We start from the raw sequence: 26,870 nt of genomic DNA on the forward strand, positions 1-26,870 counted from the left end.
TGTTAAAGCCTTTATTTCTAAAATATATAGAGAATTGACTCAAATTTTTAAGAATTCAAGCTATTCTCCAATTAATAAATGGTCAAAGGATATGAACAGATAATTTTCAGATGAATAAATTAAAACCATTTATAGTCATATGAAAAATGCTCTAAATCATTATTGATTTAGAGAAGAAGAAATGCAAATTAAGACACCACTTACTCACCTCTCAGATTGGATAAGATGATAGAAAAAAGATACTGATGAATATTGGAGGGGGTCTGGGAAAACTGGGATACTAATACATTGTTGGTGGAGTTGTGAACTGATTCAACCATTTGAGAGCAATATGGAACTATACCTAAAGAGCTACCAAACTTTGATCTAGCAACATCTTCACTAGGCCTGTATCCCAAAGAGATCATTAAAAAAGGGAAAGGGCCCAGATATGCAAAAATGTTTGTAGCCCTTTTTATAGTGACAAGAAACTGGAAACAAAGTGGGTGCCATTAGTTGGAAAATGGCTGAATAAGTAATGTTATGTGAATTTTATTAAATATTCTTGTTCTATAAGAAATGATCAGATGATTTCAGAAAAGCCTGGAGAGATTTACATGAACTGATGAATTTTATGGAATTTTAGGGAATATTCTTATTCTATAATAAATGATCTACATGAAGTGATATTAAGTGAAGTGAGTAGAACCAGGAGAACATTCTACACAGCAACAAGAAGATTATATGATGATCAATTCTAAAGGATGTGGCTCTTTTCTTTTTTTTATTTTTATTTTTATTTTTATTTTTATTTTATTTTATAATTATAACATTTTTTTTGACAGTACATATGCATGGGTAATTTTTTACAACATTATCCCTTGCACTTACTTCTATTCAGATTTTTTCCCTTCCTCCCCCAACCCCCTCCCCCAGATGGCAAGCAGTCTTATATATGTTAAATATATTACAGTATATTCTAGATACAATATATGTGTGTAGAACCGAATTTTTTGTTGCACAGGAAGAATTGGATTCAGAAGGTAAAAATAACAGTTTACACTCATTTCCCAGTGTTCCTTTTCTGGATGTAGCTGGTTCTGTCCATCATTAATCAATTGGAATTGGATTAGCTCTTCTCTATGTTGAAGAAATCCACTTCCATCAGCATACATCCTCGTACAGTATCATTGTTGAAGTGTATAATGATCTTCTGGTTCTGCTCGTTTCACTCAGCATCAGTTGATGTAAGTCTCTCCAAGCCTCTCTGTATTTCTCCTGTTGGTCATTTCTTATAGAACAATAATATTCCATAACATTCATGTACCATAGTTTACCCAACCATTCTCCAATTGATGGACATCCATTCATCTTCCAGCTTCTAGCCACTATGAAAAGGGCTGCCACAAACATTTTGGCACATACAGGTCCCTTTCCCTTCTTTAGTATTTCCTTGGGGTATAAGCCCAGTAGTAGTATGGCTGGGTCAAAGGGTATGCACAGTTTGATAACTTTTTGGGCATAATTCCAGATTGCTCTCCAGAATGGTTGGATTCTTTAGGATGTGGCTCTTTTCAACAGTGAGGTGATTCAGGCCAATTTCAATGGTTTTGTGATGAAAAAAACCATCTGCATCCAGAAAAAAGACTATGGGACTGAATGTTTATTGCAATATAATATTTTCACTTTTTGTAGTTGTTTGCTTGCATTTTGTTCTATTTCTCATTTTTTCCTTTTTGATCTGATTTTTCTTGAACAGTATGATAATTATGGAAATACATAGAGAAGAATTGTACATGTTTAACATATATTGGCTTACTTGCTGTCTAGGGGATAGGTGGAGGGGAAGGGAAGGGAAAAATTGGAAGACAAGGTTTTGCAAGGGTTGAAAATTATCTATGCATATGTTTTGAAAATAAAAAACTTTAATAAAAATAAACTTATGAAGTTATTATTATTAACCATTTCCCCCTTTTAAAAAGAAAACAGGCTTAGAGAGATTGTCATTTCTCCTTAATCTCATAGATAATAAATATATGACTAGGTATTTGAATTCAGATTTTCTAAAGATACAAAGCTATAAGACTGCCCCATACTAGTCTGTGATTTGTTTCCTGAAATCAGCTATTCTTTCTTTTTCCTTTCTTTCCATTCCTTCCCTTCTCCTCCTTTCTCCCTTCCTTCCCAAAATATGACAATGAAAATACTATTTCTGCTTTTGATTCCTCTTTTGGTTTGTCTCTAGTTTTTTAGTTAAAGTTTTTCTTTCTACTTTTTTTTTTTAACCAAATATCCTCAAATCCCACTTCCCTACATAATCTCAAAACCCTCGCGTTGTAGACTAAGATATTGGTAAGATTGAAGAGGCTTGAGTTAACTGCTTCCCCATGCTAACCCGTACATGCCAGTAAAGGCTGTTGGATTGAAGAAGCTATGCTACAGAGTTGGGGCATTTGGAGTTAACTTTGCCAATACTCAGATTGGTCTGGCACCCATTTATGGGCCTTTAGGGCAAGATGACAATAAAAGCAGTTTTTTTGGGGACTTTCGAACTTCCAAGACCCCAGGAACCTCCTAGAGAGATGCTTTTAATTCCCTTGCTTTTTCAACTTGCTTTTTAACTGCCTTGAGAACTGCTTTTACCTGAAGGCTTGGCATATATTTTAAGCAAAGGGATTGACTACTTGATCCCCTAGGCTCTGAGTGATCCATTACACCAGATTCCAAACTAGAATTGAGACCTCCCAAATCTTCAATTTAATTTCTTCTTCTTTCCACACTGGTATTAGGAAAAGAACTGTGAAGAAGGTAACACTTAGGGTGAACTTTGAGTGGAGATTGAGAGTCCAAGAGGCAGAGAGGTAGAAAGGAGAACATTTGGGCTTCTAGAATAAGCTAGAAAAGGCAAGGAGAGGAAACAGAATATCATGCTTGGTGGGGGGTGGCTTGCAGAAAGTAGGTCAGTTTAAATGGAAAACAGAATGTGGGGATGAGTAATGTGAAATAAGTATTAAAAGATGGGCTGAAGTCAAATCATGAAAGCCTTTAAATAACAGAGTTCACCTATTTTATCCAAAAGCCTCAAGGAAGTATAGCAGTTTCCTGAAGAGGGAAGTGACATGCTTAGACCTGCTATATTAGAATATCAATTCATTCTTTTTTATAGAAGATAGATTAGAAAGGAAAGAGAGTTTAGGTATAGATGCCAATTGGGAGGCTACTGAAATAGTCTAGGAAATAAGTCATGAATGTTTCATGTAGTATGAGTTCAGTTTTTTAAATGCAAATGAGTTGTTATTGTCTAAAGGGTACTCAGGAGAGGAATAAGGCTGGATATAGAGATTTAGCAGAATTTGTACTAAATTTGTATTAAAAACATTGAATTCTGGAGGCACCTAGATGTCACAGTTGATGGAACAGCAGCCCTGAAGTCAGGAGGACCTGAGTTCAAATCTGTCATTGGACACTTAACTCTTAGTAGCTATGTAACCCTGGGCAAGTCACTTAACCCCAATTGCCTTTCAAAATAAAGACAAAAATGCCTCACTTCCCCCCAAAAAATTCAGGTTAAAAACACAGAACTCCTGTCAATTATTAAGATTATTGAGAATGAATATAGGTCATAATGTTATTCACACTCAGACACAGCAAGCAGGTCAATCCATCAAAGCATTTCTTTGTATCTTCCTGGGGAGTTACTAAATAATAAGATCTGCTTGGCTGATGGGTAAGGTAGTAAAAAACAAAAACAAAACAAAAATAGCATCCAAACCAAAAAAAAAAACTTATTTGGTTAAGAAACCTGTAGAATCTTTGCTTTTGAACATGAAAGGTGGTACATCAAACTATAACACAATTAATCCACAATTTACATGTTTAGCTAGCATGGAAATATCTCATAAATCCAGACTTCCACAAACAGGCATATATCTTCCAATTCCTGATAGGAAACACAGCCAAAATAGAAGTAGCCAGAGAAGTAGGCTAACTTTTCCTTACTCCTCTAAAATCCCTTCCCCAATCTGGATCTCTTTCAAATCTCCCCAAAAGGTTCAGCTTGAGCACATTTTCAATTTGGGATAATGTTTATAAATAAAATGCTTATTTTTATCTTAACTGGTTTGTCCATATGCAGTAGAATATAGAAAAACTTGGGGTCGTCAAGGACATTTTTTTTGATAGCTAGAAAAAAAAATGAGCTGACAGGCTTTGTTGTTCCATATATAATTCTACAGCTTAACATAATGATATAAGTAAGCATAAATGCAAAGACAGCTTCATAAATGCCTAATCTATGTTCAACTTGGTATTTTGGAGTATACAAGTTTGAAAAGATAGATTGAGCATGTATGAAATGTTTTCCCAGATTATCTCTAATTTATTCTAAAATCTTTTTTTTTTTTTGGTCCATAGTTGTTTTCCCCATTAGATTATGAGTTCCTTGAAAGAAGGAATTTTTTTTTCTTTCTTTTTTATCCCTAGCATTTTGAAGAGTTCCTGAATACAAAAGACACTTAATATATGTCCACTGAGTTGAAATAAATAAAACATCAAAATAGAACCATATTTATTTTAGTGCCAAATTACTCATCACAAACTAGAAGAACTGTTTTTACTTCTACAGGGTGTCCCAAAAATCTCAGTACCATTTGAAACTTTGACATTGAAATGACATTTAAAATTTTAATAACTTAAAATGGTACTGAGATTTTTGGGGATACCATGAATATATATGAAAATGCATGCATACATATATGTGTATATGTATGCATCTATATAGTTATATAGGTATTTTTACACATATTTACATATACATACATATATTTGCCACAGTTTCTTATACATTCTGAAGGAAAAAAGAGATCTTAAACTAAGGATTTCCTATACTTAAAAGGAGGATAAATCAAAGCTCTTCAGTTTTAATTTAAGTCTTACCAGCAGCCAATCAGAAATTCATAATCAGCCTAACACTTCAAATCAATATAATTTGAATTAGACAGTATAGGACAATGGAAAGCACAGTTCCTGGCACATAAGTCACTTAAGTGGGTTTTGATAGTACTAATACTTAGTACTTGTATAACTTTGGGCAAATTGCTTCATCTCTCTGTGTCTCATTTTGCTCATCCATAAAATTAAGAGGTTCAACTAGACATTCTTTATGTTTCTTTGCAGTTAATATATCCTGTTTTTCTTAACATTAACATAAGATTCAAGTAAAATTTGTGTTCTCACAAATCTGACCTTACTGCCAAAATTGATCAAATAGTTTTATGGTCTTAATTATTATTTTCTTTTGGAGGAGATCTGTATTTCAAGTGGTATAAAAAAACTCTTATTGAAGAACTCTCTCCATCCATGCAATTTATAATCTTGGCAAGCAGCTTGGGGGCAAAGAGAATTTAAATGACTTACTAGGATAAAACAGTTGGTATATTTCAGGCAGTCTTTGAATTCACAGTTTCCTGATTCGGAGGCCTAAGTTTTCTAACCATTTGTAATTTTTTTCCCTTATTTCTAAGTTTTCTATCCATTTTTTCCATGATTAAATTAATCCCTCCTAATATACATTAATCTCTGAGCCAGGTTTTATTATTTCTGATCATTCTTAGAATTCTACTCTATAACATCAAAAGTATATTGTCTCTACAATGCTTTTTAAAAATCTGTGTAGAAGTTGGAGTTATTTTTGAGGCTAAAAGTTCTATAACATTTATTTGTGGATATTAGAAAACATTAGGTTAGATTAACTTCAAAGATGAACTCAATTCATCTCTGAGAAAAATAAGTCTGAGCATATGTGCTACTTAAGCTGAGGTAGGGGAAAGTGAATTTCCCAGTGTAATTATCTTCTGGAAATAGAAAACTGCAATATTTACCACCACATGAACATACTAGAAAATCTATCCTAAAGAAACATCCAAACCTACATAACATTGTTTTTACAGATTAGAATTTCAGTTTCTTTGGTTAGGCCTTATGAATAATTAGATTGATTTGTCAACATTTTTTGTTGAAAAATTACATCAAAGGCAGACTGCTTAGTGCATAGGCCTTTATGGGATAAATTTATTGGGGAAAGAATGTCTTGCTTCTAGAGATTTGAGACACCTTCTTGAGCATGTCAGATGAGTTAAATTCCACTAATCCTTATCTCCTTATCAGAGTTACATTAAAGGTTCAGGGCCTGCTAGTGGTTTTCACTTCTTCATTATTTATAACTTCTTGTGTTTTCAGCTGTGAAGACTTTTAGGAACTTAATAAGACATTTCCTAAATGGGGATTATCATTCAGTCATTCCACTGAAACAGAAAAAAGCTGTTATAAAGGTGTTTCAATCAAGTGAGAACTGTTTGATGTGGTTACTCCATTCACTCTGCTCCTAGCCTCAAATTCACAACACTAGGTCAATGGTCATCTGATAAAGAGACAAAGGCAATTACTCAACCTAATCCAATTGAACCAACCAAAGGAGATTGGAAAAGACTTCCTATAAGAGATTAGTCCTAGAGCTGAGCCTTGAAAAAAGCTAGGGATTGAAACAGATGAAATAAAAGGAATGAGAATGTTCTAGGGGAAAGCGAAGTGGTGAGAGCAATAGTAAATAAGTCAGTTTGGATGTACAAAAGTACATGAGGACAAAAGCCAAGAGCCAGACTGTGAAAGTATATATATGTATTCAGATCTATATTTATATGTAGTTATATATATCCAGGAGTTTATATTTTATTTTGTAATCAATAGGGAGTCAGTGAAATTCTTGAACAGGACATTGAAATGGTCAGATTTGTGTATTAAGGAGATTATTTTGTCATTTATGTGGAAGATTAACTGGAGAGGAGACAGCCTATAAACTAGGAGTCAATTCCTCATCTTCAAAATGGAGTATGTGTATGTATATATATATATATATATATATATATATACACACACACACACACACATATATGTATACATACATATATGTATACATACATATATGTATATATGTATGAATGTTATGTTTGTATTTGCGCACACATACATGTACACATAAATAAAGTACTTTGCAAACTTTAATGTTCCATGTAAATGTTTAGTGTTATAAAAATGATGATAAAGTCATAGACCAGTTTCAATCTGCATCAGTAGAGAGTGAAGACAAATTCCACACAGGAATTCCTCACAGTAACCCAATCATAGATTATTTTTCATGCAAAGAAAAGAGCCATCCTCAAGACATGACAGGTCATCCTTAAATCACGACAGAATAAAGACAAATTACATTATACATTTCACTATTTTTTCCCCCCTGAGGCTGGGGTTAAGTGACTTACCCAGGGTCACACAGCAGGAAGTGTTAAGTGTCTGAGACCAGATTTGAACTTAGGTCCTCCTGAATTCAGGGCTGGTGCTCTATCCACTGCCCCACCTACCTACTCCCCATTTCACTATTTTCTTCTAATTTAGAATCCATATTGTGGAAAGATGTGAAGTTAACAGGGAGTGGGGGAAGGTATGCAAGTAATTTGCCTTGGGTATAGAAGATTTATGGAAAGAAGAAGGTCAAGTTGTATATAGCTAACCAACTAACTAGCTAGATACTTAGCATTAATTAGTGGGTCCACCTCCTATAGGCTGGTTTTGACCAACTAACAATATATGATCTAAGGTCTACCTTCTGAATTGTTTGTTGCAACACCATATGAGCTCCCTTCTAGGATTTGTATACCTATTTTGTAAACCTATATATCCAGGATCACATAAAAATTTCTTGGGCAAAAAGAGGTCATGAGTGGAAAATATTTAGGAAGCCAGGTCTAGGGCAACTGATCTAATTCAATGTGCCTAGAAGCAGTGTTGTATGTATACTTTATATTTACCAAATTTCTGGAGTGTGAAACCATATCATAAAATTTTAAAACCCTAGTTTGATACATGGTAGACACATATACAATTCAATTCAGCAAATATTTATTACATTTTTCCCAATGTAATTTTATTTCTCTAAGCATTAGGGATACCAAGATGGAAAACAGCAGAGTTCTTGTCCCCAAGTAGTTCATCAGCTCCAATAATATTTATTAAGTGAATCAGTATATGGATGAAAAATGGTCTGTGTGATTACCTCAAGATGTAATTACTCAGTATCATTAATTAAATTTTTTTCTTTAACCCTGAAGCAAGATACATAGCACCCTTTGAAGTAAAACCAAATCAACATCAGGAAAGAAAGTACAGGAGGCAGGATCAGACTTAAACACTTTTCTTTTTTGCTAACTGAAAGATCATTTAATGTCTCCATATTAATTTCTCATCGGGAAAGCTTACCATACACAATCATTTCCAAAAAGAAATATTCCAAGGATAAAGAGATTAAATCTGTAAATCAGTGTCCTTGGAAAAATGAAGGGGACGAGGGGAGACACATATAAATATTACCATAACATTTCAAAAAAATCTTCTGTTTGGCTGTGTAAATATCCATAAGGGGAAAAATGTGCTCCAAACCTTTTCCTGTCTTTGATCTCAAGAGGGGATTATTAAGAATCAAAAATAGCTTGAACTATATTAGCCCTAGAAATGTTAGTTTTACAATTTTCTGAAAGGAAAAGAACTATGCAAATTTAAAAAAAAATCAACATTTATATAGCATCTCATATTTCCAAAATGTTAGCACCATCATTGATTTATTAGCATAATAATTTTATAATTCTCTAATTAGAATCTGAGAATCATATACCTCAAATACAGAAAAATTCCATTTCAGAACAAAATTGAAAAGAACATTTGTCTAACATTTTTAAGTATCACTTCTGGCACCTCACGATTGTGATCACTTGAGGTAAAATTGCTCATTTGTCCTATTCTGATTTTTAGTTTAGCTATTTACATTATTACCTTTTTCTTTGCCAAAGAAATAAAAATAGTAATATAAGGTTATAAAGTTAAGGTTCAGAAATGAATCTTGATGAACATAAAAGTATTTTTTTTAGTTCAAATTTTGCCTAACAATATAAAACCACAGCTAGGCCCACAAGGCCAGTGAATGCCCTTATTCCTTTCTCCCTAAAGGGTCTCTCTATCATTCCTCGTGGGATCGTGGAATCTATAAGAGGGAGATGGTAAGATTTAGCTCTCATACTATTGCTAAAACCCCAAGCCCAGTGTCATGAGGAAGATTTACTTTTAGTTTTGATTAAGGCTCGTATCCCTCAAAGAGGAGTAATAGAATATTGAAAGTACAGTATGAATCAGATATGAGACAGGTATTTCTTTCTTTCTTACACATAAAAGAAATGCTAACAAACTAAGACTCTGAACAATGTAATACATTGAAAAGAAGGAGTCATACTAATTACTCTTATTCTGGTTAATATAATTTGTAGGAATTCTGATTTTATAGTTTAACTTGACCCTGCACCAAGTGAATAACTTCTGGTACAAGTCTTCCATTGAAATGGGCTAGACTTGAGACAATCATATTGTTGATAGTCATCTTCTCCAAGAGTTCCAACCAAAATAAATAACAACAGTTTGATTTTAGGAAGGAAGTTAGTAAATTAAGGTTAGTGAGAACACAATAAGAGAATACTGGATGTCTGATGAAAACGGGTGAGTTGGTCTAGATGAACTATAGAATTAGCAACTGTGATTGCTGAACCACACTCAGTGACACTTGGAAGATTGTGGAAAACAGGAGCGTTAGCCTGGATTGGAGAAGATAAATGTCATGATTTAAAAAAAAAAAAGAAAAGGAGAAAAACAGTTTGCAAATTATAGGACAATGAACTTGCCTTTGATTTCTGAAAAAATTTCTAAAAAGAATCTTTGACAAACATCTATGTCAGGAAGTGGCAATTTTGAAGAACCATCTATGAGTAGGACTGACTAGGACATATTCTTTCTTGATTTTTGCCAGTTTTCTGGATTAACTTGGGACATAAGACCTCCTGTTCTTCCATAGATAGCCACATTCCCTGAGGCACTTGATATTACTAGGCTTGCCCAAAATTTGTTCTAGGATGCAGCAGCTTCTTGACCAGAAAATATATAATCTCCTCCTCATGAGTGCTTTCTGACACCTCTAGGACACTATAACCTATCTACCTAGGTAATTTAAGACCACTGAAATCTAGAGGGTCAACCTTGAGCCTTTAATTACTGGTGAAATGAATAACACAATTTAGCAGGCTTAGTTTAAACAGACAAACAACTAAATCTCAGAAAAGTTAAGGAAATCACTTAAAATCAATAAGTAGTGAAGAAGAAAATAAAACCTCTTGATTTTTAGTCCAATGGTTCATCAGGCTCAGGCAACATTCTATATATGGGATATTGCTACAACTGAATGCATTTCTGAAAATAGTAAGCTAATTACTAGATACACACATGCTGCTAGGTTTCCTTTATAATTACTAACTTTTTACCACTTTAAGGTGATGACCCTATGGAGGAAGGCCCATATGGATTGAGAATGAGCGTTCAAATTACATAGAGCAATGGTTAACAAGGGCACTTGGTTAAAGACAAAAAACATATCATTTCAACAAAAGCCTGATACTTCCAAAGAATAACAGGTTGAACGGCCCACCAGATTTTTCAGCTTTTAACAAAGTACAGCATCAGATATCTTTCTGTGGACAGAATTTTTATGGCTGACTACAGACCAAAGACATCCATCACCTTGCACTCAAGCAGTCATCTATCTGAAAAGAAAGGTATGAAATAGGAGGAGGAATGATAGACAAACACAGCAGAGTGAAAATCAAGGTGAAAATCAAGGTACTTCTACAACTATGTAAGCAATCACCAAGTGCAGACTTAATGGAAGGTAGTTCAATTTAACATCCTATCTGGTAGATACTGTTGCAAAAATTATTTTAGTACCAGACCAAGAACATGGTCTGCAGTGTAGCTTATACAGGCTCCTATATGCCATACTTTCATAGTGAGGAAATGAAAACACCGGTATGAACAATAAAACAGGAGGAGAAATCTTTAAAAGAAAAATAAACTCACAATGTTATCTTCTACCAGAAGTTGACATAGACAATCAAAGCCTAGTAAAACTCTTCATGTTGAGTGTGTGTGTGTGTGTGTGTGTGTGTGTGTGTGTGTGTGTATTACTAAATGACCTGATGGTGGAAGGTCTAGAAATCATTGATATGCATCATGTTGAATGAAAGAATCAACATCACAAAAGATGTCTATAAATTAGGATGCTAAGCTACTAGTAAGATGAATAATAGGAGTAAATATCTGTTCCTATAATTGAATTCTTAGGAATTCAACAGCAAATATTAAGGGGTATGGCTAGATATTAATTTTATTTATAAAATTATTAAGATTTAATGAATTGAAATCTCATATGAGTTAATAATATGATAAAGTAGACATAAAAAGCTAATGTGATTTCAAGATAAATGGAAAAAAATATTGGATTTGCTTTCAGAGAATGAGTTCAAACTCTACTCTCAATCAATAAACATTTATTAAGTGCTTACTATGTGGCAGGCACAAGGGATACAAAGAAAAGCTCAACAACAACAAAAAAAGGTTCTGCCCTCAAGGAGCTCACAATAACACATAAAAAGAAGTTGTAGGATAGTTATTGTGGAGAATTGCTGGAGGGTGTCCCAAGTGGCAAGAGAATAAGATGAAATCCAGAGGACTGCAACCCAGTGAGAACTGATGAGGTAGATAGCTGCCTTAGACACTATTTTGAAATAAATGATCTAAGAGGAGCTTTCTACTTTCCATCTTTTTTAATAAGAGAGAGGGAGGGGTTCCAGAGGCAACTGGTACTGAGAAAGTGTAAATTTGCAGGTTAATCCTATTAAGGGTTAAGCAAAGTCACTTATTTCTTTGGGTCTTACTTTCCCCACTTGCAAAACATGCTGACTGAGGAAATTAATCACCTTAGTCCCTTTATTTAGGATTTTAGTGTTCAAAAATAGCAAGATAACAGTATCATTGCAATTTTGTCTAGTATCAAAAATAGATTATTGTCCTCTGTTCTGGATATCACAAATGCTAATGGTTTTCTTATCACTTCTAGGATCAAATACAAAGTCCTATGTTTGATATTTACAACTTACAACTTGAACCTTTTCAGTCTTCTTACATATTAGAGACTTCCATATTCTTACAATCTGGCTAAACTGACCTATTTGCTATTTCTCATATACAACATTCTGTCTCCTGTTGCCATACTTTAGCACTGACTGTTCCTCATGTCCAGAAAACTCTTCTTCCTCCTCTTAGATTCCTTGATATCTTTGAAGACTAAACTTTCTACTAAAAAATCCACTTTTCTCTGGAGAGTTTTCCCAGTTTTCCCCAAGTGCTAGTGCCTTCCCTTCTGAAATATATTGTTATATATTGTTTCTTCTTCATATATATATATATAGATATACACACACACATATATATATGTGTGTGTGTGTATATCTATATATATATATACACACATATATATATGTGTGTGTGTATATCTATATATACACACACACACACACACACACACACACACATATATATATATATATATATATATATATATATACATACACATATACATACATACACATATACATACATACACACATACACACACAGTTGTTTGCCTATTGGCTTTACATGTTAAAATCTGAGCTCAGGATAAGAATGATGCACTTGCTTTTTTATTTGTATCTATAGAGCTTAACAAAGCATATTAAAAAAATCAACTGCTTGATAAATACATTTTGACTGATGTTTTAGGACAGTCATCAGTGAGATGGAAAATGTCTTGCAGAATGATTAAGAGAGTAAAGTCCTTAAGATAATGCTATAGAAAAAATGGTTGAAGGAACCAGAAATGTTTAGATTAAAGAAGCAATGTGTTCTGGGATTTCATGAAAATTCATGAATATCTTCAAATATCTGAAGGGCTGTCACATGGCAGCAAAATTATATTTGTTCTACTTGACATCAGAGGACAGAATTAAGTGTACGTATGGATGTTGGAAAGAAACAGAGCAGGATTAAATGAAAGGGAAATCTTTCTAAATCAAATAATATTTGTAAGAAGAAGAAAAAGAGCAGTGCTTGGCATATAGTAAGCACTATATAAATGCTTATTCCTTTGCCTTCCCCTACCAAAGAAAACTGTCCAAAAAAGTGAAATGGACTGCTCCACAAAGAAGATTCTCTCGTATTGTTGTTTAGTTGCATTTGATTCTGTGTGAGCCCATTTAGGGTTTTCTTGGAAAAAATACTTGAGTGGTTTGCCATTTCCTTCTCTAGCTCATATTGCAGATGAAGAAACTGAGGAAAACAGTTGACTTATTTAGGATCACATAGCTAGTAAGTATTTGAGGGTATATTTAAACTTATTAAGATGACTACCTCTAGGCCTAGCACTCTATCCATGGCACTACATATCTACTTAGAGGTCTGAAAAGTGAGGCTTGTCTGCCCCTTGTTGGGGATCTTGTAGAATATGTTGGAGTCTTCAAAGTGCAGGATTGAGTTTGACTAGATGTTTCTGAGACATATAATTGAGATTCTATAATTCTAAAACCAGAAATAAGAATGATTAAAGATAATGTAGGCAAAAGTATTTTTAAAGCTTTTTAAGTACTATCTCTCTCTCTCTATATATATATATATATATCTATATATATCTATATCTATATCTATCTATCTATCTATCTATCTATCTATCTATCTATCTATCTATCTATCTATCTATCTAACCTGGCAGAAAAGCTTCTGGCTGGGCTGTGAAAACAATCAGTCCCTGCTTGTCCTGATCCTGGCTCTACCATAGGATCATTATAGAGGACAGAAGGAGAATGGTGTTAGTGAGTTAGGAATATCAAGTTCATGCAAAAAACCAAACAAACAAACAAAACTAAACTAAATTAAAGAAAAAATCTACACAGAAAGACAGATATCTAAAGAGAGGGTGTTTTAAATGTCCTTCTAACAATCCCCCAATCATACTACAGAAAACTTTTAGTGCTCTGTAAATATAAGGAATAAAACATAAGGAATAATATCAACACATGTTTAATTCTTAAAGTATGTCTAAATAAAAATGTTGGGAAGTTTTGAAAACCTCTCTCTCTCTCTACACACACACACACACACACACACACACACACACACACACACACACACTAAAGCACAGAAAACAAATCTACCAACTATGCCTTCAAAAAAAACCCTACCACCTATAGATAAGAAACCAATCTTAATTACCAAGGGACTGGTATTTTGGAGATATGAAATATGACAAAACAAATAGTTAAATGGAGATAATAACATTGCACACTACTGAAAAACAAAGACTGCCGAGAATTATGTGAGAGAAGTGAGAGAGTGGGAGGAAAACCAATATTTGAATCTAGCAGACTAAATCCTAACACATCAGCTGATAAAGGAATAATTTAATAATGTTGAGAATATATTAGAATATATTACAGAAAAGAAGGCTCTTACAAAATATGGATGGTCTTATATGCTTAATAATTAATCCCTTCTTTAAATAAATATATTACTAGCCACAAAGAAATTATAAGAAATATCCAAAACATACATGGAAATAAATTCTTCATTCATATTAAATTAGATTCAATTCAATGAGCATTTATTAAATACCCAGTATATGCAAAGTACTATTAGATGTTAATGATAAAAAGACAAAAATGGAACATTGTCTTTTCTCAAGGAGAATAGATCCTACTATAATGTGAATATTCTTAAATAATAACTTCTGTGTTGGTGTTAATATGTCCAATTACCAGAAGTCATTCATTCATTCAATACTTATTGAGAAACTGCTACACAGAAGTCATTGTCCTAGACACTACAATATAGATACAAAGATAAATACTTCTACTTCAAGCAAGAAGAAAGAAAAATCTGGATGAAAATAATAACACTGGAAAACAAAGCATAATAGGCAGATGAAAGAAAAATTAGAGGTATATATATACTGTCATATATAAGGTGGGGATAAGGAAGAAAGAATAGCTAGGTGGAATATGAGGCAATGGGGTTATATTTTAAAGCACAAGGATTAAAAACATGATTTGGGAAGATTCAGGATTCAGTGTGAACAAAGACATAGGTTTGGGAACATTATAGACATGTTTGGGGAATAGTGGGACTATGAGAATGTTAAGGGGTATGATGTGAGGTTAGCCTAGAAAGAGAAATTGTAAGTAAGTAGAAAAGGGAACTAGCTGCCAGGCTAAATCATTGAATTGTAGAGCTCTGAGGTATCTTAACATTCATATAGCCTAATACCCTTATTTCAAATATAAGCTATTAAAGCCCCCGAAGCTAAATTTACTTTCTCAAAGTTTCGTTGTGATGTTTTACTTAGGCAATAGTGAGCTACCTAAAGTCTATAGGCTTTAGAAAAAATATCAGGGAAATGACAAATGCAAAGAACTACATTAGCTGGATTTAGAGATAATGAACTAAAGAAGAGAAAATTAACTAGAATATTGTACAATAGAACCCCCAGAGGCAGGATGGTAGTAGAAGGAATGAAAGAAAAAGAAAAGCTATTGCCTTCATTGATAGATATAGAATGAAAAGACGATGGCAAATTATTACTTGTGGGGGCAAAAGAAACATAAGTATCAAAAATGCCTGAGGTTTCAATTCTAAGTGACAGAGAATGATTCTATCATTAACAAAATTAGGGAAACAAAGGAGAGAAACATGTCTTGTAAATAACATGATATAATCAATTTGAGACATATTGGAATTTGAGGTGAGGTAACTATGTTATCTAGATGACTAGAAGAACATTAAAACATATCTAGAAGAACATTAAAACATAAGTCTGAAGCATGTGAAGAGGGGTATAGAAATGCAATTTGATGATAAGTTGAATTCAATTAAAATATCAAGTATTATGAACAAGGAAATCCCATTTTTAAAAAATGGTTTGATGAAAGGCAGATGGGATTTATATCAAGAATACAGGCCTGTTCAAAATTTACTGAAATTATAGGATCATGTCAATAGATGTAGAAAAAGGTTTTTTTTGTTTGTTTGTTTTTGTTTTTTTGACAAAAAAAGCACCTATTTCTATTAAAAAGAAAACACTAGAAAGCACTGGAATAAACTGAATTTTCCCTAAGATAATATCTATCTATAAGTATCAGAAAGCATTATATGTAACTGGGATAAATATTAACAATAAGATCAAGGATAAATCAAGGAAGCCTCTTATTACCATTATTATTCAATATAACACTAGAAATATTAACTTTGGCAGTAAGAGAACTCTGCTCTGGGGCTTAGCCCTGGCCCCATGCCAGAGAAATAAGTCTAGGGATTTTTGAATCACAGTCAATGCTGGTGGCTTCTAGACCTTTCAGTCCTGAGAAAACCAAAGACAACTTGGAATATCAACAGAAAAGATCTATGAAAGCAATGTGGGAGCACAGCACATACTCCCAGTGCAGACCATCCCAGCACAGGCCCAGCCCCACCTTTAGCAAAGCAGCCATAATATTGGTGGCTTCCAGACTTCTCAGCCCAGCAGAAAGAGAAGAAAAAAAAAACTGAAGGAATTAAAATAAGCAATGAAGAATCTATTCTTTGTAGATGATATGATGGTATATTTAGAATATTAATTTTAAAAGCACTTGTACTAATTAACAACTTTAGCAAAGTTGCATAATGAAAAATAAGTCCACATAAATTATTGACATTTTTATATGTTACTAACAAAGCCTAGCAACAAGGAGAGGAAAAATATTTGTAACTCAAAATCTTATTAAAATAAATGTTCAAAACTATCTTTATATGTAATTAAGAAAAATATCAGTATTAAGTAAAAATATTATTGAGTAAAAATAGTTTGATAATAAGGACTAAAAGAGTGACAGAAAAAGTGAAATGAGATAATGTGAATTATAAATGAAATGAGGAAAAATTGGAGGGGCAATAAACTTAAAACAAAAGATGGAAAATCTAACCTAAATGGAAACGAGGCTAAAGAATATCAGCAGGCATTTCTCAAAGTAAAAACAAAACAAAACAAAACAAAACAAAACAAAACAAAACAAAACAAAACAAAACAAAAACAAAAAACACACACACCCAAAAAAAAAAAAAAAAAAACTATCAACAATCAAAAATATTTTAAAATACTTTTTGGTGATATTAAACTTTTACCATATATGATAGGATCAACATTTTCCTTCTTTACCCACAGTAGGAATTAGTTTTTCTTTAAAAGAAGCAAAATTGTTCTTGCGAACTGATTGCTAGGCTCCTTTTATGCAGCTTTTTTGCTTCCAAGGGTATAAAAACAATTCCACCTATTTGGTGTCAGGGCCCCTAAGACTTGATGAATATTTGAATATCAACACAGTCATTACACTCTCCACTCCTGACTAGATATGTTTCCATTTGGAGCAAGAAGGGCAAAGATAATCAATGCTAACCAAGTGTTACTTGTTCCTTATGCTTGCTGTGATGGGGAAAGTAAATTTTTTTAAACTTTTCAATGACTTATGAATATTTCATTTGGTCTTGTATTGAGCCTAAACATTAACTCACAAAATGTTACTACAAAGTAATATTTTCAAGTTGACCTGGATACATCATTGTTGGTGAAACTGTGAATTGGTAGAATTATTCTGGAAAGCAGCCTAGTACTATAGCCTTGCAGTCATTAAATTGACCCTTTGACACAGCCATTCTGGAGATCAGAGAAAGAAAGAAGAGACTTTTCTGAATAAAAATATTTATAACAAGGGTCAGCTAGGTGACACACTGGATTAGCCTTGAAGTCGGGAGGACCTGAGTTCAAATGTGGTTTCAAACACTTAATGCTTCCTAGATGTGTGACCCTGGGCAAGTCACTTAACCCCAAATACCTCAGGAATAAACAAAACAAAAAATTCTTATCAATATGCTTATGTAATGAAATATTACCAATAATAGTAAGTGACAAAGGAGATTTGATTCCAGATTCCTTCTCTAGAACTAGTGTTCATCACAATGTACTCAAACTCTTACAGCATAAATTTTAACTTAGATTCAGATAAATCATTGATTTAATTTGAAAAATTGAGATGATATTATATCATTCTGAAAAATTTTAAAAGAAATAAAATCAGACAATTTCTCACTAATTTTTAACTATTATAAATGATAGTTTACTTTTACCCTGAAGAGAACTACTCTTTCCAGATTTTGATGAGAAAACTTCAGGTTAATTTATTCTGAATCCTTTATTGGAATTTGAGCTCTCCCATAGCATAGAGTTTAATATAGCAAACATCTCTAGGCTCTTTTCCATGATTTTCAGCTCCGATTTATCATTATTACAATCCTCTCCTTAACCTGGTTAGGCTATTAAAATTAATTAAAGGAACAGACTTAATTTGAACTTACATATTTTTCATCAGCTAAAAAAAAACATTTTTCCTGATTTCCTTATGTCTTCTTGCTCTTGTGATTGGAGGAAAAAAGAAATAGCAGTTTGTTGAAACTATGAATATGAAAACACTATAACTAAGCTCTATCAGAAGATTATTACTATTAAAAAAAAAGGACTTCAAACCCACTTCTCTAATTTATATATTTGACACATCAGAATACAATGATGGCATAAGAGCGGCAACTGCTCCCATGGTGTTTCTATACAATATTTAAGTAAAGTTTAACTTCGTGAATAAGATAAATCACAAAATAAATTTAATTCCTTTCTATTTAATTTTATATCACCAAAGCATCAGGCCAAAAAATAAATAAGATAAATGAATTATAATTATTTAAATGATTGTTTACATGTACCTGTTTCTAAATACTGATTCAATTTTATTAAATTAAAAACCATGAGTGACATAATTAGGTTTTTATATTTAATCTATTTATTAAAGATAATAATTCCTTAAATAAACTTTGTGTCTTAATAAGAATTACCATTTTATTAAAAATCTGAATGAGGTTGTCTCTTCTGTGTCCATTAAGTTCAAGATATTAATATGCAGTTGTGAAAATCAAGCCTGTCCTTTTCTAGAAAAAAGTAATAATGGTACCAAAATGATAGAGCCTTATGGCAAAGAAATGGCTACAGATCACGCTGAAAAGGTAAATCCATATAAGTAGCAATAGCGCTTTACAAACATTAGGCTTTTTGTTTCTGAGTAATATGCAAATAATTAATGAATTTTTTTTCTTCTGACTACACTCTGTTTTCTAATGCAATTGTTTAAAGATACATGTTCAAACTTTAAATGAAAGTAGATGTGTCAGAATCACAGTATCACAATCTCAATTTTGGAGATACTGAGGACAAACTAAGCTGAAACAGATTTTGGGAAAGCTTATCCAAGTTTTGCTCAAATTGTGAATTCCATCTACACTATTCATAACAAGCAATTATAAATTTTCTACTTAAACTTTCAGTAACAGCAAATTGACTAGTCTTCAAGCTATTCTATTTTAATAGTCTTTTTTTTTTTGTTGATGTGGGGTAGGAGGAACAGCAGGGAGAACAACAGGGAGGTCAGGATCTACTTGTAATTACACTAGAACTTTGCAATATTTACATTTATATTCATACAAGTTTTATATGATTTATATTCATATAAGTTACACACTGGAGAGTTTGCCTAATCCCAGTTTCTTAAACTATGGGTTATGATCCCATATAGGGTCTTGTAATTGAATGTGGGGATTGAAATATGATTTATTATTAGTAAATGTTTGATTTGTATACCTATTTTATATATCTATATACCTGATGGACACATAAAAATTTCTTCAGCAAAAAGGAGTTGTAAAATAAAGAAAGATCTAGACAACTTGAAAAATATTAGGTACTCTTGGATAGGTCAAGTGAATATAATAAAGATGATAAGACTACCCAATCTATTTATTTAGTGTTACACCAATCAGACTCCAAAAAACTATTTTAATGACCTAGAAAAAATAATAACAAAATTCATCTGGAAGAACAAAAAGGTCAAGACTTTCAAGGGAAGTAATGAAAAAAAATCAAATGAAGGTGGCCAGATCTAAAACTATATTATAAAGCAGCAGTTACCAAAACTATTTGGTATTGGCTAAGAAATAGACTAATCGTGGAATAGTTTAGATTCATAGGACAAAATAGTCAATAACTTTAATAATCTAGTGTTTGATAAACCCAAAGACCCCAACTTTTGGGATAAGAATTTACTGTTTGACAAAAACTGCTGGGAAAATTGGAAATTAGTATGGCAGAAACTAGGCATTGACCCACACTTAACACCATACACCAAGATAAGGTCAAAATGGGTTCATGATCTAGGCATAAAGAATGAGATTATAAATAAATGAGAAGAACATAGGATAGTTTACTTCTCAGACCTGTGGAGGAAGAAGGAATTTGTGACCCAAGAAGAATTAGAGATTATTACTTATCACAAAATGGAAAAGTTTGATTATTTTAATTGAAAAGCTTTTATACAAACAAAATTAATGCTGACAAGATTAGAAGGGAAACAATAAACTGGGAAAACATTTTTACAGTCAAATGTTTTGATAAAGACCTCATTTCCAAAACATATAGAGAATTGACTCTAATCTATAATAAATCAAGCCATTGATAAATGGTCAAAGGATATAAACAATTTTCAGATGAAGAAATGGAAACTATTTCTAGCTATATGAAAAGATGCTCCAAGTCATTACTAATCAGAGAAATGCAAATTAAAACAACTTTGAGATACCACTACACACCACTCAGATTGGCTAGGATGACAAGAAAATATAATGCTTCTGAATATTGGAGGGGATGTGGAAAACTGGGACACTGATACATTGTTGATGGAATTGTGAATACATTCAGCCATTCTGGAGAGCAGTTTGGAACTAAGCTCAAAAAGTTATCAAACTGTACATACCCTTTGATCCAGCAGTGTTATTACTGGGCTTATATCCCAGAAGAGAAAGGGACCTATATGTGCAAGAATGTTTGTGGCAGCCCTCTTTGTAGTGGTCAGAAACTAGAAACTGAGTGGATGCCCATCAACTGAAGAATGGCTGAATAAATTGTGGTATATGAATATTATGGAATATTATTGTTCTGTAAGAAATGACCAGCAGGATGATTTCAGAAAGGCCTGGAGAGACTTACATGAACTGATGCTGAGTGAAATGAGCAGGACCAGGAAATCATCATATCTTCAACAACAATACTATATGATGATCAATTCTGATGGATGTGGTTCTCTTCAGTAGTGAGATGAACCAAATCAGTTCCATTTGTTCAATAATGAATAGAAGCAACTACACCCAGCAAAAGAACTCTGGGAAATGAGTGTGAACCACTACATAGCATTTCCAATCCCTCTGTTTTTTTCCACCTGCACTTTTGATTTCCTTCACAGGCTAATTTTACATTATTTCAAAGTCTGATTCTTCTTGTGCAGAAAAATAATTGTATGGATATGTATACATATATTGTATTTAACATATACTTTAACATATTTAACATGTATTGGTTTACCTGTCATCTGGGGGAGGGGATGGGGGGAAGGAGGGGAAAAATTGGGATAAAAGGTTTTGCAATTGTCAATGCTGAAAAATTACCCATGCATATATCTTATAAATAAAAAGCTATAATAAAAAAAATTAGGGATACAAATATAAAAGTAATATAGTTCTCCTCAAAGAACTTATACTTTAATAAAGACAAAATAACATGGGACCAAAAATCAATTTTATTTAAAAAAAAGGGGGGTTGTAATTTGCAAAAGTTTAAGAATCCCTGATTGCTGAGAGAACAATTGTATTAGCCATGGTCATGTAGCTAGCATGTGTCAGAGACTAGACTTGAGCCATCTTGACCTCAAGTTTAGCACCCTATCCACTTAGCTGCACTGTCTCTTGATCAATTTTTGTACATCTCTAATTGTTAACAAGTTTCCTCTTATGGAGAACTAAAATCAGTCTCTTTAACTTTTATCTTCTGGCTGCCATAGTTCTTGGATAAAAAAAAAATGAACCCATGTGTTTTACACATAAAAACCTCTTAGATATTTGAATCTACCAAGTCTTTTTTCCAGAGATAAATATCTCCAGATTCTCCAAATGATCCTTGTGTTGTCACACAACTTTTGTTGTGTTGCTTTTGAATTCTCTTATTATTTAGTGGCCTTCCTTTGCATGTTTTCCAGCTTACCACTGTCCCTTATGAACTGTGGATTCAAAAAGTGGTCACAGTACTGGAATTGTACTGTGACCAGAGTAGATCATTATAATCATAAGCCAATCACCAAACACTGTCCTCATTAAAAAGTAGTTTGCACCTGTAATGGCTTCTCCCCATTCTCCCCCACCCCCCCCAAAAAATTACATCCCATTAGCCTGGGAAATCTTACATTTCAAGGATGGGGGTATGAACTTAGATATAAGATATCTAGATCTATATTGCCGCTGCTCAGTTTGTTTTTCAGTGCTGCCTGATTTTCTGGACCCATTTAGGCTTTTTTTGGTATAGATATTAGAGTGGTTTGCTTTTTTCTTTTCCAGTTCATTTTACAGATGAGGCAACTGATGCAAACAGAGTTAAATGATTTGTCCAGGGTCACGTAGTTAGTATATATCTAAAACCAGATTTGAATTCATGAAAACGAGTCTTCCTTATTCTGGGCCTGGCACTCTATTCACTTTACCACCTAATAGCCTATTTATATCATATCTAAAAATTTCAGTCTTATAACTTTCATTGCCTCTTCTATATCATGTATGATTATATATCTATGTGTTTGCTTTCACAAACATTTAATGGATATTTAGCATTTTTTTCAATTACAAATAACATTGTGAGAAAGGTGTGTAAGCTTCACCAGATTGCTAAATGAGTCCATGACACAAAAAAAGATTAAAAACCCTGTTCTTACACTCTTTTTGCAACTATCTAGATTCATAGAGGTGCAATACTTCTTATGAGAAAAACATAAGAGCATATTGTGAATATAAGTAATATATATTAATATTAGTATGCAAAATTGAATTTCAGAAGTATGATCTCTTTGAAGGACTTGCAGATATCAGTTCATTCCAGATAGTTAAAACATTAATGGTTTTAATTAGATAAGATCTCAGAGATCCTTAGCTTATTCTTTTCAAATGAGCATTTCAATTTAAAATCTTTTTTTTAACCTGATAGGCAAGAGGATAAATAGGATCTAGTCTCTATTCTCTTCAATATTAACATAGATAATAATAGAATCATAGAACTGAAGAGATAGAAGAATTGTTAGAGCTGTCTCGTTTAACTCCTATTTTCCTGATAGGAAATCTAAGAGTCTAAGAAACTTGCCAAAGGTCATATAATCAGTAAAGCTCATAGATGAAATTTGAACCCAAGTTTTCCTGATTCTAAGAATAATTATCTATTATGCCACGCTAAAACATTAATTTATTAGCTCTAATTATATGATTAAACTATTCAGAGTGTAATAATATTGTTCTGATTTATATTGCCTATCATTAATGACTATTAATCAATTAAGAATTAATAACTAATTTAGGAAATATTTCAACTAAAATAATACTTGATTATCCATAATAACATTAAAAAGAATGACAATTAAGTTTCTTTTTTGGAAAGAATAAAGTGGATAGATTTTTCCAAAAGGAAATAAAGGTTACAATTTTAAAGAATTTTGTGTTGATGGAAAACACATTACATGAAACGTGAAATTAAAGTTGTTTTCTTGCTAGGACACTTAATAATATAAAATTAAATCAACCATGATCTTACCCTTTACTTTTAAATCTTCCAGTACTTTTGAATGAACTGTTGCATCACTCACTAATTTGATCTCAATATTTCGAGCAGCTAGTTGTAGTAACTTTTCAAAAAGACGCTGACCCTAGGAATAACATTGAAACAAGAGAAAGGAAATAGTCATTTTTTTATCTTGATAAAACATTAAGATATTTAATGTTTTAAAAACCCAAAATTAATCTTTAAAAAAAGATAAACAGAACAACCACACCAATTACTTATCACACCTTTATTATATTCTAGGCACTGTGATAACTACTGGGGTTACAATAAAAAAAGGAAAAGAAAGACTATCTCAAAGTCTACTGGGGGAGACAATATGTGAATGAATAAATACCTATAAGAGAGACAGTATAAATGCAAGGGTATGCGAAAGGGAAGGTATCAGAAGCTAAGGGGAAATGAGAAAAGCTTCCCTGTAGAAAGTGGGCTTTGTGATGAATTTTGAAAGAAGCCAAATAAATTAATGAAATGAAATTAAGCATATTCATCTCTAAACTTCTAGAGATTTATATTGGCTTCTGGAATTTTAACTATTTTAAAGAGAAATTTTCTTAAAATAAATATATTTCATAAAACAAACCTAGTATGACATACAGTTAGCCTTGGACTCTGGAGGAAAGATTTCTTTTTTCCACTTATATACTCAACTATTTTTTATTTGCATTAGTGTTAGGTTGTTGTTTGGGGACAATAAAAGATTACGGACATGTAGGTAGTGCAGTGAACAGAGTAGCTGCACTGGAATCAGAAGGAGCTGAGTTCAAACCTGGCAACAGACACTTACCAGCTCAGTTCCTCAACTAGAAAATAAACTGGAGAAGGAAATAGCAAACCACACTAGTACTTTTCCAAGAAAACCCCACAAAAAGTTGGACACAACTGAAATGATTTAACCATAACAAAAATGTGAGATTAAGTGATTTGCTCAGGATCAGACAAGCATCATGTGTCAGAGGGGAGGTTTGAACTTGGGTCTTCCTGACTCTCAAACTGGCTTCCTATCCATGCAGTCTCTTGTGCATGTATATCTGTGAAGCAGTAATATACAAAAAAAATTCAAAAGTGTTAAAATATTTTCTATCAATCATTAGAAAGGGGATTTTATGTATCACAGAATCAATATGGTGGTGTGTCTGCTTATAAGTATTATGTCCCTTTATCATGGAAAAGCTGACTGACAATTTCCATCTTTAAGATAGTAGCTAATAAACTGCACTGCTTTGTGATTGGTCCTTTACCTATCTCTAATGATAACTATCTCCAGTTAATTAGGAGATTCCTCTTTAGGTCTCCAAACTTCTCATGGTATTTGTAAATCTTTTCTATAATAAAAAGTAGGATCTAGTGGAGAGATCAATTGCTTTGAGGGGAGTAAAATCTTGTTTTATCACTGGGGAAAAAAAAATAGTTGTAGCAAACATACATACATTGGCAAACAAAACAAATTGTCTCATTGGCCATGTCCAAAATATGTCTCATTCTTTTTTTTTTTTTTTTTTTTAATCTGAGGCTGGGGTTAAGTGACTTGCCCAGGGTCACACAGCTAGGAAATGTTAAGTGTCTGAGACCAGATTTGAACTTGGGTCCTCCTAAATTCAGGGCTGGTGCTCTATCCACTACGCCACCTAGCTGCCCCCAATATATCTCATTCTGTTAGGAATTGGATAACATGTTTCGTTATTATTTCTCCAGAATCATGGGTGGTTAGTGTAGCTGATCAGAGTTTTTATGGGCTTTAAAAATGTAACTGTATAAATTGTTCTCTTGGTTCTAATAATTTCTTAATTAGTTTATGCAAGTTTGTAAAATAAGGACATTGCTTATCAGACTTTATATGATGTCGTGGTGTTCATTTTGATAGTGTGAACTTTGAAACTGCCTTACTATTCTCAGATGCTTCCTAGCTGTGTGATTTTTGGAAAGTCACAACTTTTCTCAGAACTAGTTTCTTCATCTGTGAAATGGGAATAATATCTACAGCACTTGCCACATAGTTATTTTAGTTGCTGAAATTATGTGTTAACTTTTTTTCAGAACTAAAAATGTCATGTAAATGATAGTTATTATTTTAGTTACTGATTTTTATTAATATGGTAAATAAATTTAAGTCTGAAATCTAAAGACTAAATATAAGTGCTCTGTACAAAGTGGGTAGAAGCAGGTAGGTGGCTTAAAATGGATGGAGCACTAGGTCGAGAGTCAAGAAGATCTGAGCTCAAGTCCAACATCAAAAACTTCATAGCTGTGTGATCCTAGGCAGACAACTTAACCCTATTTGCCTCAGTTATTTCTCTGCAAAATTAGCTTAAGAAGGAAATGGAAAACCATGTTTGTATCTTTGCCAAGAAAATACCATGGACAGCATTGGTTCTGAAAGTCATGAAAAGACAGGTATAATTGAAAAATAACAAAGTGGGTGTGCAGCAAATGCATTTAGTAGATATTAAGCCCTGGATAGTTCTGCAAGGACAAATTTAGAAAGTTATAAGACATTCAAAATGAAATGAATGGTGTTAATAGACATTCCAGAACAAGCTTAACTAGAGCATTTACTATTGCTGATTACATAATTACAGTTTTTAAAAGATACCTTTGTGTATATACTAAGGATGTGAAAAAAGTAAAAATATACTTCCTTTTATAACTGTCTGGATCTGTGTAGCTTGGACTATGCTTATTTAGCATAGGCCTGACGGCCTTTGTTTTTAGTCCTATAAAAATAGCACTTTGAGTATTAATGATGAGCTCCAGAGCTTTAAATACAGGCTAGATAGGAGAGTTATTTTGTTTCACATGAGCCAAATGCATGGTGTCATTAATTCAGAGCAACAAAGACAGATTTTTTAAAAATTCAAACATACTAGAACTGGAGTGTACAGAGTAAAACCCAAGCTCTTTGGTTATGAGAATGGGAAAAATAAAAAGTAAACACTGGTGAATAGTAATGTGGCCATAAATATCAGTGCTTGTCTTAGGGTTCTAAAGATTAGTCCTGTTCCTTTTAGTGAGGTGACCTAGATCAACTAAATTGAGAAAAATCAGGCTATATGTAATATATTTGGGAGGCAGTTCAGTTTTACATATTCACAATTTCATTTAT

General features: G+C 32.8%; 1 protein-coding gene across 4 annotated transcripts in view; it reads right to left on the reverse strand.

Moving 5' to 3' along the window:
• Positions 1-26,870, reverse strand: part of PLD5 (phospholipase D family member 5) — a 427,293-nt gene that overhangs the window by 126,885 nt on the left and 273,538 nt on the right. For all 4 annotated transcript variants that reach the window (XM_074262516.1, XM_074262519.1, XM_074262517.1 and 1 more), the window contains one exon: positions 23,741-23,852. In XM_074262516.1, the coding sequence (XP_074118617.1) occupies positions 23,741-23,852 (112 nt within the window). The remainder of the gene's footprint in view (positions 1-23,740; positions 23,853-26,870) is intronic.

Source organism: Sminthopsis crassicaudata, chromosome 4, assembly GCF_048593235.1.
Source record: "Sminthopsis crassicaudata isolate SCR6 chromosome 4, ASM4859323v1, whole genome shotgun sequence".
NCBI classification, from domain to species: domain Eukaryota; kingdom Metazoa; phylum Chordata; class Mammalia; order Dasyuromorphia; family Dasyuridae; genus Sminthopsis; species Sminthopsis crassicaudata.